The 14,020-nt window shown below is 40.1% G+C and overlaps 1 protein-coding gene across 1 annotated transcript in view; it reads left to right on the top strand.

The window, feature by feature from the left end:
- Positions 1–14,020, top strand: part of LOC140226773 (xanthine dehydrogenase/oxidase-like) — a 53,181-nt gene that overhangs the window by 12,546 nt on the left and 26,615 nt on the right. Inside the window, exons 11-18 of the mRNA XM_072307201.1 lie at positions 838–934; positions 1,657–1,766; positions 2,264–2,448; positions 4,380–4,545; positions 6,751–6,846; positions 7,919–8,036; positions 10,032–10,083; positions 12,499–12,616. Coding sequence (XP_072163302.1) covers positions 838–934; positions 1,657–1,766; positions 2,264–2,448; positions 4,380–4,545; positions 6,751–6,846; positions 7,919–8,036; positions 10,032–10,083; positions 12,499–12,616 — 942 coding nt within the window. The remainder of the gene's footprint in view (positions 1–837; positions 935–1,656; positions 1,767–2,263; positions 2,449–4,379; positions 4,546–6,750; positions 6,847–7,918; positions 8,037–10,031; positions 10,084–12,498; positions 12,617–14,020) is intronic.

Genomic DNA, 14,020 nt, shown 5'->3' on the forward strand with positions numbered 1-14,020 from the left:
ACCCAGATTTGCAGTGGCTATAATGGATTGCTTGTAAGAGGATGATAGAGATTCATCCATTCCTTTGATGGGATCCTGATATACCAGGTTCCCTAATTGTAGACAAGAGTGTCTCCATTTGTGGCATAAATTCATGTTCATCTGTGTTGTGCCGACCAGAAAAATAATTTTAATCTAAAGATTAAGAATTTCTTCCATCAGTGGCTGTTCTTTTTCTGTATCAAAACTGCTTATATCTTTTTGTTAAATCTACCTTTTTCCACTTTAATAGTAGCATGCTTTTATGCTTTAAGATTTGTATCAAAGTGTACATAACTATCAAGGTCAAACTCCCTAGGTCTGGACTTTTAATGACCCCATTCAGATGCCTTTATAGTGTGTACCAAAAGGGTTTGTGAACCCATCAGAGCACACTGTATTCATGATCTCACATCTGATCGATATATTGCATTGTAGGATGGCACATGCAGTTGATTGCGGAAAAGGGAAACATGTACTGCTTGACTGCTTTTGCACAGTTGGTGAATTGCCAACTTGTCCGTTCTTTGTCACAGAGCAAAAAGAATATTGTTTGGGGGCATTGAAGGCTCTCAGAGAATTGTGGAAAGAATAGATTAAAAGCACCACGGACTTAGAAAATAAAAGAGAAGTGAAGGGATACATGTAATTGAATTGAGAATGCCCTGCTTTTCCATGACTATTTGACATTGTGCAGTAATCCAATACTGAATGGCACCCTCTGAATTGCACTGATTTTCCATGTTACATTGTACTTCCATTATCCCCACAGAATATTGCTGTATCATCCACTGAACTGTCTTAATTCCCCATTTGCAGACCATAGGTCCGAGTGTGGCTGCAGCCTCAGGTGTGATGGACCTGAGTGTTGTTCTCATGGCGACAAAAACAACGGTCACTCTGGTCAAGGCAGGTGGTACGTGTAGATTACCCCGCCCCCCCTTTTTTTTTCCTTGGTCGTAGACAGCCATAGCTTGTCTATGGGAACCATTCAACTCTGTAATTTTAGGTATCAGAGGTACATGTACGACGTGTAAACAAAAAACAAAAGAATATAGACAACTGATACAACCTATATTTCAGATACTGGCAGTTCACTGAATGTTCATGTTAGCTTCATATCTGTTTTGTGGCTGGTGGTCTTATGTTGTACTAATCATATGTTTGCCAAAGTGCAGGGAGAGGTATGTGTTTGTTTGTTTGTTTGTTTGTTTGGTTGGTTGGTTTTTTTTAAGCTACTTTTTTGTAGTGACAAGGAGCAATGAACATTTGAGAAAATGAGTGTCCCTAGTGTGCATTACTATCTAGTTCTTAGTTATCTTTTCATTCAATTTGATTTCAGCTTTGTTATTAGTGATGACCATTATCTGTAGGGGGATGTCAGTTCATGGCATTTGCATGTACGTATAACATTGGTCTTCTAAATATTGTTAGATGTACAAGGCTAAGAATCAATGTACAGAATAGATAAAACATTAATTACTGTGGAAATCATTGGGTCATTTGAAGAAATATTATGTCCTCTATTCTCTGTATGAATTTGTGCATTTTCAAATGAGATGTATGTCAATTATTTTTCAGAAATATCTACTCCCCATAACTGACCTTCAAAACACCTACTTGTCTATATATGTACAGACTGTAGGCGCATTGTTCCATTCAACATTGATTTCTTTCCCACACCTGATGAAACTCTGATTGACCGAGATGAAATTGTTGAGTCTCTACACATCCCTTTCACTGACAAAGTAAGTAGTTTGCAAGCTTGCCAATTTCCATCATCCATGGGAAATTTTCTTTGTATTCTCTTTGTAGCATTCTTCATATGTGACATCACAACTGATGAGTCTGAGAGTCTTTAGAGAAAGCTTAATAATGGAAATGAGAAGATGTCACAAGTTGTTTCCTACGTAGTTAGTTTGATGTAGAATATGATTTTAAATCAAATGGTGTGAAGAACAGTACTGTAAAACCAAAATTTTTTTGGTGCATGAAACTCTTCACAAATTTTGCAAGGAGACCAGATTTGCAAAAGTAAAATGCAAGCCAGAATTGCTGTTTACATGATGTATTGAATGCCAGTGAGAATTTTATGCAGTGAAAAAAGCGATTGCCTCCAATTTCCGAAGTTTAATCTGAGTCGCACATTTTTCTGGCTTTACAGAAAGCTGCTCACAAGACAATTTTAATGTCATTTTATTTCACTACAGGAACTATGTTAGCATCTTATTTTTTCTTCCTTCAGAATGACTATGTCTTTGCACAGAAGATAGCACCACGCCACCACTGTAGCCTTGCAGGTGTCACCTGTGGATTTAGGGTGACCCTTAACCCAGAGGGGCCAAAGGTCAAGGATTTGTTGCTGGCATTTGGAGGAGTGGACAGTCAGGTGGTTCTTGCTGTAAAGACAAGCAACAGTCTGATTGGACAGTAAGTAGCAGTCCATAGATTCATATTATTTGCACCGTGCACGGAAGCATTATGTGTGCAGTGTGTGTCATGTACCCACCATATGGTGGAGGTTGCTATGGTAACACAAGCATTTTGATTGAACATAATTCTCACTATCGCCAATGACGTAAAAAGTACCCGGATATGGCTTTTTCGCCAAGATTTAGTGCACTTCCTGGGCCAAGGCACTTCCGACGCGGGGCATATTTTGCACAGTGCTAGCGTGCGCGTACGTGTACCTTACCTACATGTATAGCGCCGCGCCGACCACGGATACTAGTACACAGTAGGCGGCTGTACCTGAGCCAGCCAGTGGCCAGGCCTGTCATACTCGTACACTGTAGCTATAGCCCCCGGCCCGCCGCATTGCCCTAGGCCGGCCTTGCATTAGCATGCACCACCGCACGCATACAAGTGAAGCTAACACATACCGGTACATCGTACTGCGTGATTATGCGATCGATATGCACATCACTGATCAGTCATCTCTGTATATATGCCGAAAATATGCTGGAAAATATTCACCCACCTGGATATTGTCATGGAATGCCCATCTTTTTTTATTTGTTCTCTGTCGAAGTGTCGCGAACACAATCGGGAACGAACCGTGATCTCGAACTTATCCTGTCTCCAAAGCAATTTCTTCCAAGCAAATACTACTACTAGCAAGTCGCGCGCGCTGTGGAGTCACCCGCAAACCTCACCCACGCGGCAACGTCACGTCTCGCGTGCCAGTAAGGGACCTATTTCTGTAGAATTTATTCATTTATTTATTGTCGTGCGAACAACACATGGCAGCTTCGCAGTAACAACCCATAGTTGTATTACGAATTTCTCAAAAATGGAGAAATTTCAAATCATATTAAAGCTGAAATTCAAGTCGAGAAAACAGTAAGTACATGTAGAATACAGTCGGTTGTGTGTGTAAACAGCATTAGTCACGTATCACGCGCGTACGAATGGAAGTGACTTTGCTACCGGACTATCCCATAATGCACCGTAAATGACGCTTAAATCAACATCCGGGTACTTTTTATGTCATTGGCGATAGCGAGAATTAAGAGGAATGAAAATGCAAGATATTAACCAAAAAGGTTTGTCAGAGTCGAAATCTCAGAACTTACCCGATCGGGGTAAGGCTGACTCGGACTTGGGGACAACTTGGCCTCGCCTTGACGTCGGGGCCGAGTTCTCCCTCTGAATTGTACAGTTGTACTATGGGAACACTTCGCGTACTGGCTAGTCGCAGTTGGGGGCCGAGTTAATACAACAGGTGCATCAAAGAGGTTCTATTTAGAACGCATACAAAATAAACATGCTATCACGAACTGCGTGCAAATTGTTTGAAATAGGGCCGACTTGTTCTTGAATCCAAGTTGACCTGGATCATCCATGGAATAAAGGTCGGTATACCGACTTTTATTGTTCTATGTGATAATCTCAAAGTACTCCAAAACTACTCATCATCCTGGCAAATTGCATCAGCCAGGTAAGGTCCTTGGTAGACCCCTGCAATATATTGCAAGCAAATATGAATTGGTGCTAGACATACATGTATGTTTCCTCAAATCCTTACCAGAACCTTTTACCTTTGTTTATACCTTTAAATCATCAGGCAGCACATAGTGTCTTTGTGAGGAATATAATCACTAGTGAAGCTCTCAGTGTACTGTGGCATTTGGCAATATATTGCTGGTCAGTTTTGTTGGGGTTGTGCATTTGTCAGAGCGAAATATACAAATTTGGCAATCCGTGGAATGGGTCCGGTGTGTGAACATTGCACACAAAAAGTTAAGGTGTAAGATCTAGCAGAATATTGGACATTGTTTGCCGTGTAAGGTAGAAAGAATGTTGTGATACTAGTTGGAATTCCTAATCCAGCTACTTTGATTTCATCACAACCACTGTAGAACATGGAATCAGAGTCTTCTTCAGGATGCACTGAACTCCATCTCATCTGAGGTCCATCCAGCTCCCCATATGATGGGTTTGTCAGCTGAGTACAGACAAAGCCTGATGGAGACATGCTTCCTGAGATTCTATGTCTCCGTCTCACGTCAGATCAACATCAAGGAGGTATGTGTGTGTGTCTGTATCGGTGATGCAGTTGAGACTTTTCAACACTTCAATGAATCCTGTCCATTGGATCCGGTTCCAACCATTCTCTTAAAGGACTGCACACCCACATTTGCCCCGATTATTTCTCAAATTGTTAACCTCAGTATTGAGCAAGCTACTGTACCCTTATCTTTAAAGAAAGTTCTGATTCGTCCTTTACTGAAAAAAAACCTTCATTGGATAAGGAATCACTGACAGGTTATCATCCTGTATGCAATCTTCCATTTTTATTCAAGATTTTAGAGAGAGTCGTGTTTTACTCTGAGACTATATGCTGGAACATGGTCTATTTGATCCTTTACAGTCAGCTTATCGCCCTCACCATAGTGTGGAGACCCTATTGATGAATGTTTCTAGTTATATTTTAAGGAAAATGGATTCCGGATCTGTCACAGCAATGGTTTTGTTTGATCTGTCTTTGGCCTTTGACACTGTAGATCACAGAATTCTTGTCAATACTCTTACAAGTTTGGGTATCCGGGGACAGGCTCTCGAATGGTTTAAATCCTACTTATCACACCATTCACAGTCTGTTCTTCTGAATGGTGTCATATCGTCCTCGAAGCAATTAGGCTGTGGTGTAACTCAAGGCTCTGTTGGCGGACCCACCCTTTTTTCTATCTATTTGATCGGTCTGCAGAAAATATTTCAAAGTCATTCTGTTCGGTATCATTTATATGCAGACGACATACAAGTTTTTGTATCTTTTCCACTGCATCAAATCCAAGCATCTCATGCACTGCGCTGCCTAGAAAATTGCATCATTGATATTGATACTTGGATGAGGTCTAACTCATTGCTTCTAAACCACAGCAAGTGTGAATTTATCCTTTTTCGTTCTAAATCTCGCTTGAATAAGTTGGATATTAATTCCATTTCTATTGTAGGTAACGATATCCCTCTGTCAAAATCATGTCGCAATCTGGGTGTTATGTTTGACTCTCACATGGCTTTGTGTGATCAAATCACCAACATTTCTAAATCAGTCCGTTATCAAATGCGCAATATTGGTTTTATTCGCAAGTATTTGACTCGCTCTGCAACGGAAAAACTTGTTCATTCACTTATTTGGTCTATTTTTCAATTTACCAGACTTACGAATTGCCCAATTACAAAAGCTACAAAATGGCGCTGCATGTATCGTTTCTTTGTCAAGTAAACGCAGACATATCACCCCTGTCCTAAAGAGTCTTCATTGGTTGCCTGTACAGGAGTGTATAAAGTTTAAGATACTTTTTCTGGTTTATCATGTTATCAAGGGAACAGCTCCTGATTACAATGTTTGTTTGTTTCGTCAATACCAACCTACACGAACTCTTCGATCCTCAACTTCTGGTTTCTTACATATTCCGTTTTGTAGGAAATCTTGGGGGGAACGGGCTTTCGCTCACGCTGGACCAACGTGAGCTGAAAGACTCAAGCTCCATAACATCTTTTAGGAGTAAATTAAAATCCTATTTATAATTAAATGACTGAGCTTCAACCAACCTTAAAATTGTAGAGGGCAAGCTTTCATCCTCTCCTGAGGACTTTCTCAAGCCTTATGCAGTGTTGTCTTGCAAATCCTATTTGTTTAGTAGTGTATTTTGAAGACAGACTTTCATGTTTTCTTTTTCATCTTCTTCTATTACTGTGTATGTACTTGTATTTTCAGTCTTTTTGCTTGATGTAAAGCGCTTTGAGCATTTAATCAGAGTGGAGAATGGCGCTATAGAAATTGTATGTATGTATGTATTATTATTATTACTTCAGATCTTGGCTGTCTGAGCATTCTGTATCTCTGAACTGAATGTACTCTCCTGTAAAGAAAGAGTATCTTTTCTTTTTTTATTATCATCATTGATTTCTTTTTCTTCCTCCCTTTCCACTATTATTTTCTTCTTTGTCTTCTTTTTTTACTTTTTTTTTCTCTTTTTCCCTTCTATTTTTCCTTTTGTTTTTTCCTTTTTCTCAATCTTCTGCAGAAAATATTACTTTTAGAGTTTGATGCCACTAACTGTAGAGTGTTGTGAAGATGGTACTATCAGGAAGATAAAAGTGAATCTGATCACGATGTAAACCAGTTCACACAACGTCACAATTGCAATGTGAATGATGCTGTAAATCAAAAGGAGAATTTGTTATACCTTTTCTTTTTTATGCAATCTTCTTTATTTTGCAAAGGCCTTGACTGGTCCATATGCCCAAGGTCAGTTATCAGAGCCCAGCTTGCTACCTTCATATAATGAGGATGGCCCAGTCAGTACCCAGGTCTATCAGGTATGCATTTGCATCACTAGGTGGTGCCATAAACCCACAAATGAACTTTGAATTTTCTCCAAAGGACTAGTCTGGTAATTCAACAGCTGTAACACATCTACAGTACTGCAGTGCTCATTACTTGATTGCAGGGCTTTTCTTTGAGACAAAATAGGCAAAGAACTATTTTTTTTTCATTTGTTTGCTAATACTTCTAGCTCAGTAGACCTAGTGAGTGCCATGCATGCCTCTGAATTGCTGTTATTTGAAAACTTTGGATGGCCTGCTCTGTGAAGTACCTAACTATATAATCGGGCAGGTGACTGTGGAAAATGCATGTTGTATGAAAATCAGCCCGTCTTGAACAGGCTAATGTGGAGTTTCACATTATCTCCCAAGTTTTCAAGCACTTTCAGATCATAAGAATCTCTCCTGTGCAATTTTACATTGCAAAGATATGTGATTATAACCTGAACAGAAAACAAAGAAGAAAATGCATCAATAAGTAAAGGACTCGCCTTACATCTTTGCTGTGTTCAGACCACAATCATTGGATTGACTTTTTGTGAACTATATTCATTGGTATTCAAAAGACAACTCAGCTTTTGCCAGCCAAGATAAAGTGATGTTCTTTTATTGTGATTTTATCACATTGTAAGGTCAGCATACTCTATTTGTCATTCATGAGACTTGCTATTGCTACAATACAATCATTACAAGAAGTGCTGCTACAGTCCAACCTCTCTTATCCGGACATGTCTGGACCAGCACTCATCCGGATAAGGGATTTGGCTAGATAAGGGAGACTCATCATTAAATACACGCAGCTGCCTACCCAATGGTAGCTACATTTTACACGTAACTGTATCAATTTTGCATGAACATGATTGTTACATCCTTGTCAGCTGGTTTGCATTCAGAATTTTCTCATAATTTGCTCAGTGAATGATCACCTGTACTGTGGTGCCCTGATTTAATTAAATTAGTGATATAGAATGTCACTATGGAGTTTAACCATTGTGCTGCATCTATGCACAGACACAAGTTAACAAGGAGCTCTCCTCATAATAACTTGATCATGGTCTCCAACCAGCCACCCCCATTGGACCAGCCAGATGCCGATCCTCTAGGCCGGCCGGTGGTCCATCTGTCGGCCCTCCGACAGTGCTCCGGTGAAGCTGCATACTGTGACGACATACCACCACAGACAGGTAAGATGTCGCTTGACACACATTTGTGCCCCATATAACTATTTTTTTTTATATGTTACCTAGAGGCACATGTGGTTGAGATACATTAACTTTGAGGATGCCTTGAGAAGCCCCAAAACAATGGCTGTTTTAATAGAGATGCTAATTTCATCTCAGCAATTTTTCATTACTTATATGAAGAAACTCTAATGACAATGCAATGCAACACTAACACTCGATCGAAATAAATTTGAAAGCTCCAATTGTGTTTAACCCTAACTTACCGGGGGGGGGGGGGGGGGGGGGGGGGGCATAATGGCCCCCCTCAACACTTCGCGCGACATCTCCACAACGCGAAAACACATCCACATGGCGATTCATGACAATTTGTGACCCGCTACAACAAAAAGGTCCTAAAGTCGCGCACGGTCGAAGCCGTGAAAATCGAGTTTAAAGTCAGAGCATCATAATTGGTCAAAACTTACGATTTTCTGATTTTGACATATTATTGGAGTCTGACATGTCTTCTATCATCTGTCGAAATTTTGAAGCAACAAGATGAAAGGAAAGACCAAAAAATAGCGTTTTTCTGGGCCTTGTTTTTGGCGTTTCAACCAAGCAGAAACCGGTTCGAAAATTTGGATTGAGCGCCACAGACAGGCTCCGCCCCTAACAACGACCGGAGTGATCTCATTGGTCAGTTTGCTGCTTGCCGCTAACCGAAGCGTGAAGCTCGCACACTGCCAAGTCGACTGGTGCGTGCGGGCGGGGTGCGCCATGCCCAGCCGCTTCTCCTGGCTTCCTGGTCACTGATTGGTCGGTGAGGAGACCGCCGACGCTGTGCTTGAATAAGCATTTCGGGGGTTGCTAGGGTTTACCTTCTATTGTCCGGAGGTGAAAACTGACTACATGCCCCTTGATCGCGATTGCGTCGCAAGGAAAACTTGTAGGGCGCTTTTCTCGAAACAGTGATTTCCCATACGTCTCGACATGCTCTCTTTTAAACATCGATATCTCCGCACCTGATTATTTTCATAAGATGTGTTATACATCAATTTAAAGCAGAAAGATTAGGGGATTTTGTCATGCAATTTTCAAATAATCGACCTCACCCGACTTTAGGATCATTTTGTTGTAGCGGGTCACATTTACCTTGAAGCCTTGCGCAACTTTTAAGACCAAATTTGCGACGTCTGGGTACGCAGTTTCGAAGGTACGCAACATTGTGTAAGTGCATGTCAGACTGAAAATTGCTCAAAAACGTGATTTTGTGTACAAAACCAATGCAAATCGGGTTTCTATCTGAAATTCGTAATTGTATCATTATTTTTACTTTTAGTGATTAAAAACAATTAATTTATGTTTCTTATGATTGAAATAGTGTTGGCAATGATTCCCGTTAAAAAACAATAAAAAACAAAAAGTAAAAAAAAACAAGGAAATACATAAGAAATTATAAAAAACAATGAAATACATTGTGGCTGAGATCATAAGGGGGGACATATTGCCCCCCCCCCCCCCCACCACCACCACCACCACCAGGACTTTAAGCTCACAAAATAGCCCAGGTAAGTTAGGGTTAAGCATGGCAGTCAACATGATTGTGCCTTTTGCAGGTTTAATGAAATGATTGTGTTTTTATCAAGCCCTTGACCTAAAGTGATTTTCTGTGTCATTTGCTTATAATCTTGGACTTTCTTTTTAGCAAGTGAAATTAATTCATGTTCTGGCAAGTGTTCTGCAACAATTTGAAAATCTGCTTGTCCGCTTCGCAAGTGATGTAGCACCCTGGAAGTGAGGAATTTTTTTCAATTTTAGAAATTGTGCAAATTTCATTGTTTGTGGAACATGGCCCAGATTACTTTGATAGCATTTACTGTATAGAGAAGTGTTCAGTACCTAACTTTCATGACTGGAAGTATTAAACAGGAGTTTTGATGAAAGTCACTTGTATTGTAACACTTGGTGTCTGTCTGTCTGTCTGTTTGTCCGTTCATCTGTCTGTCTGTCCATCAGATGAGCTCCACCTTGCTCCTGTCATCAGCTCCAGGGCACATGCTCGCATCATGTAAGTCCTACTGCTCCTCCTCATAATCCTGGGGGTTTTCTAGCTGCATCATCTCTTGGAGACTCTGTCTTTCTGTCAGTACTGGTCAAGGGAAGGTGTGCAATGGAAAGCCTGTCTGACTAGGAGCAGCCTGTCTGTTGTGAATTCAGAAATGAAGAATGGAAACCCTTGGTGCAAGTGACATATGTATTAGACAGTATACAAATATACCAGGCCTGAGAGGCTCTGGTTGAAACTATGCGCATGAGGTGACTTCAGTAGCACTATTTTCTGAGGGGCGCAGCCCCGAAGAAAATAGTGCTACTGAAGTCACCGAAGGCACATAGTTTCAACCGGTGCCTCAAAAAATTGGCAGGTATATTTGTTTTATATCCCTCCCAATGAATTTAAGAGTATTCGACTACTGGTATTCTGTAATTTACCTCTTTTTTAAGGGCATCTTGCTTTACTTTTCAAGAAGATTGACTAGTCATTCATGCTCGGGAAAGCAGCTCAGCAGGAGGGCAGCGCGTACGCGTACTATGAAGAGACAACTGCGCGCTCAGCCGCTGAAGTGTACTCGGTGCATTGCTGTACAACGTACTGGTAAACATGCGCAAACTGCAAACTCACTACGCGCTTCATACATGCAATACGCCTATCTGATCTGTCAACAAGTACGTTCGGTTGCCAGTGCGGTGATGTGCGTGCTCGAACTGATCAACGATGTGACTGTGAGCTGCAGTTGATTGTGTTTTCTGTCGATCGTCTTTCTACCTAGCTGTCTGTACATGAATATGGACTATTATTTCCTGTTAAAATGCAAGTATACATTGTAAATTTGGGTAGCATTCAGTAACAGCGTATAAGGTTAGATTAAGCACTGGAAAAATTCTAGCAATTAAAGCATTGAGTGCCACTGTAAATTCGTGTGATTCGTACGGTGTTCTAACGTAAACATTGAACAAGTTAGACTCTAACTAACTCGTTAGACACTCTAAAAATAATTATTAGGAATGAGATTACGGGAAATAGGGCCTACTGTTAGACAGGTAGAACTAACGTTAGGCTTAACTAGCGCTAACGTTAAAGCAGGCCTTCTATCTATTGCAGTTTCGTTTGTCAACATCTTTTGGGTGGGTCGCTCGAGTTAGTGAACTGCGAGACCAACTTTCAAACGGCGAAGCATGAACTCCCCCAAAGGCCTACGGTACGTCGAAGAACCCTAGCTTGCTTATTGTTGTCTAATTATAGATCTACGATATCGCCTACTCTGTTGTAACGTAATACAATTTTAGGTAGAATGAGGGGTTTATAAGAGTCTCTCTGAGTCTCTCTAACGTAACCCGTGTCGCATTGAGTGTATGCATGCCTTGTGGTTCTCGCGAAGTGCAGTGATCTAAGGCGCCGCGATACCCATTCATTTGTACACTACATGAAATCTCTCGCGAAGCAAAGGTGCTGCGATACCCATTCATTTACCCGTGAAATATTTCGCGTCGCGACACGAAGCAAAAAAGGCGCGAAAATAACCAGCGTGGTATAGTTTTTACCATTTTCCCTAGGGAGTATAGTCTTTCGCGGATTTGTATGGTAGAATTATGTTTGTTGTTTACAATGCTCTCGACCAATCAGAGGACGAGAAGCAATTTGTGCGGGATATAACATATTTTATTCCTAGCTGATGACAAGGAATACCTTATTTGATGTTTACATGGTCATGATGATCATGTAGGATATTATGTGTAGTAGTTATAGAATCAATGATTAAAGTAGTAGCAGCAATAATGCTACACGTATTAGCCTTTTATGTGTATTGATACAATTGTATATATTTGCTTCATTTAGATATCTACGTCATAAGACAAATAATTTGAAATTGTCATGTATGATAGTACAAATACAGATGTGGGAAAGTGGTATTGATCATAGAAATGTTAAAGAGGGGTGATAAATGCGATATAAGTTCTTCTAGTATCATTGTAAAGATAAGTTATGCTGTTTAGATTGTCAGAATGGGAAGCATTTAAGTTATTTTTTGTCTGTATCTATCTGTGTATTTAATATGTTTACATAGGTAGTGGTGGGTTTGTTATATTGTGAATCATAAATTATTATTATTATTATTATGACTCCCAGCAGTGCATCACAGCAAGTCAAAGAATTTGATTTATCAAAAGTATGTTTATTACACTGTACATGTTGTACAATTGTAGGTTACCAGCTTTGACCCTGAGATTTTGACAAATTATAATGAATTGAAAGCCAAAAACATGGAAAATTTAGAAATGCATATGCCAGGAAGCAAGAGTGTAGCAGCTTTATGTTGGTCGGCTGTTATGATGACATATCCCATATTGTATATCACTTGATATGAGTGATTCCCTCTTATCTGTTTATTTGTTTGTTTGTTGTTGTTTTTCTCCCTGGTTGTAGAGCTGTAGATGCGAGTCGAGCCCTTGCTCTAGATGGAGTGGTATCCTATCTCAGTCACTCAGATATCCCTGCCACTAACAGCATTGATGAGGAAGAAGAGATATTTGCCACCACAGAGGTAACAGTCAAGTGTGAGATTTGTTGTCCCCGCCGAACGAGTTCGAGCAGGGGACTATGAAACTGGCTTCGTACGTGTGTGTGTGTCCATGTGTCCGTGTGTGCGTGCGTCTGTGTTTGATCAAAATGCTACAAAATGCTACTCCTTCACCATTTCTAACCCGATTTCAATTCCGTTTGCTTAATGTGATGGCACTAGGTGAGGGCTTCAAAACTTCTACACAGAATTTTGACCTTTGACCTTGATTTTTGACCGATATTGTACATTTTGCTACAACATGCTACTCCTTTGCCATTTCTAACCCGATTTTGATTCTGTTTGCTTTATGTGATGGCACTAGGTGAGGACTTCAAAACTTCTGCACAGAATTTTGACCTTTGACTTCTTTGACCTTTGACCTTGATTTTTGACCTAGATTGTACATTTTGCTACAAAATGCTACTTCCAGCGGGGACATATATTACGCACCGCGTACGATGTAATTTCTACTTTTCCTTGTTTGATTCAGCAGTGAGTGTAAATAGTGCCCTTCTTCAGCTGATGACATCATTAATCCGATGAGGACGGACTGATTTTGCTGCAACACACATTTCCCATAGACACCTGCCCGAGTATACTCGGGACTCCTCATTAATGGGTTAAAGATACAACTTGGAAACTTGCAACAAAATACTAGCATGATAGTTTAGAGCACTTTTATGTATAAAAGGGATAACTAGTAACAAAAACTACTTGAATGAGCAATGTGTGAATGTGATACAGTGGTGCAAACAATATAGTTTTGTTCCTTCTGTCAGTATCAAAACAACTTTGAAAAGTGCATTATATCAAATACAGAAAGAAGTTATTGTGTCAACAGAATTTTTCCATGCTCACTTGAAGGTTGGAAGAGAAACTACTACACTTTGTATGTGAACATCATAGAACAAAAACGAGCAACAGTGTGATTTTCATATGTGACCGTGCACCTCAAAACGGACATAAAGTCGCACACACTGATTTTGCGTGAGGACTGAAAATAAGTGAAATGGGTCAACCTAGCCGAACTTGACTGTTTCATATTTTCTGAAAGAGCGGGTCTTCTTCTACATTATGCTAAAATTTGGTATCATAAAAAGGACAGGAAAGTGTGTTTTTTTAGCAGTTTATCTCGAACATTTTTGATAGAATAGTGTGATTAGGTGTGTCTTTAGAATCCCTTTTTCATTTCTGAAAAACCTTGTCCACACTCTTCACCTTTCAACTCTAATAAATTTTGAAAGGATAGTGCTACTGCTTTGAAAGTTGGCATTAATTGTGGACAGAATATGTTAATGAGGCATGCTTAATTTCAGTTTAATCTGATAATCCCTTCATTGTTGTTACTCTGGTGGTTTACTTCCTATTTTTTGTCCCATTCATCGC

The sequence above is a fragment of the Diadema setosum genome, chromosome 4, assembly GCF_964275005.1.
Source record: "Diadema setosum chromosome 4, eeDiaSeto1, whole genome shotgun sequence".
Taxonomy (NCBI): domain Eukaryota; kingdom Metazoa; phylum Echinodermata; class Echinoidea; order Diadematoida; family Diadematidae; genus Diadema; species Diadema setosum.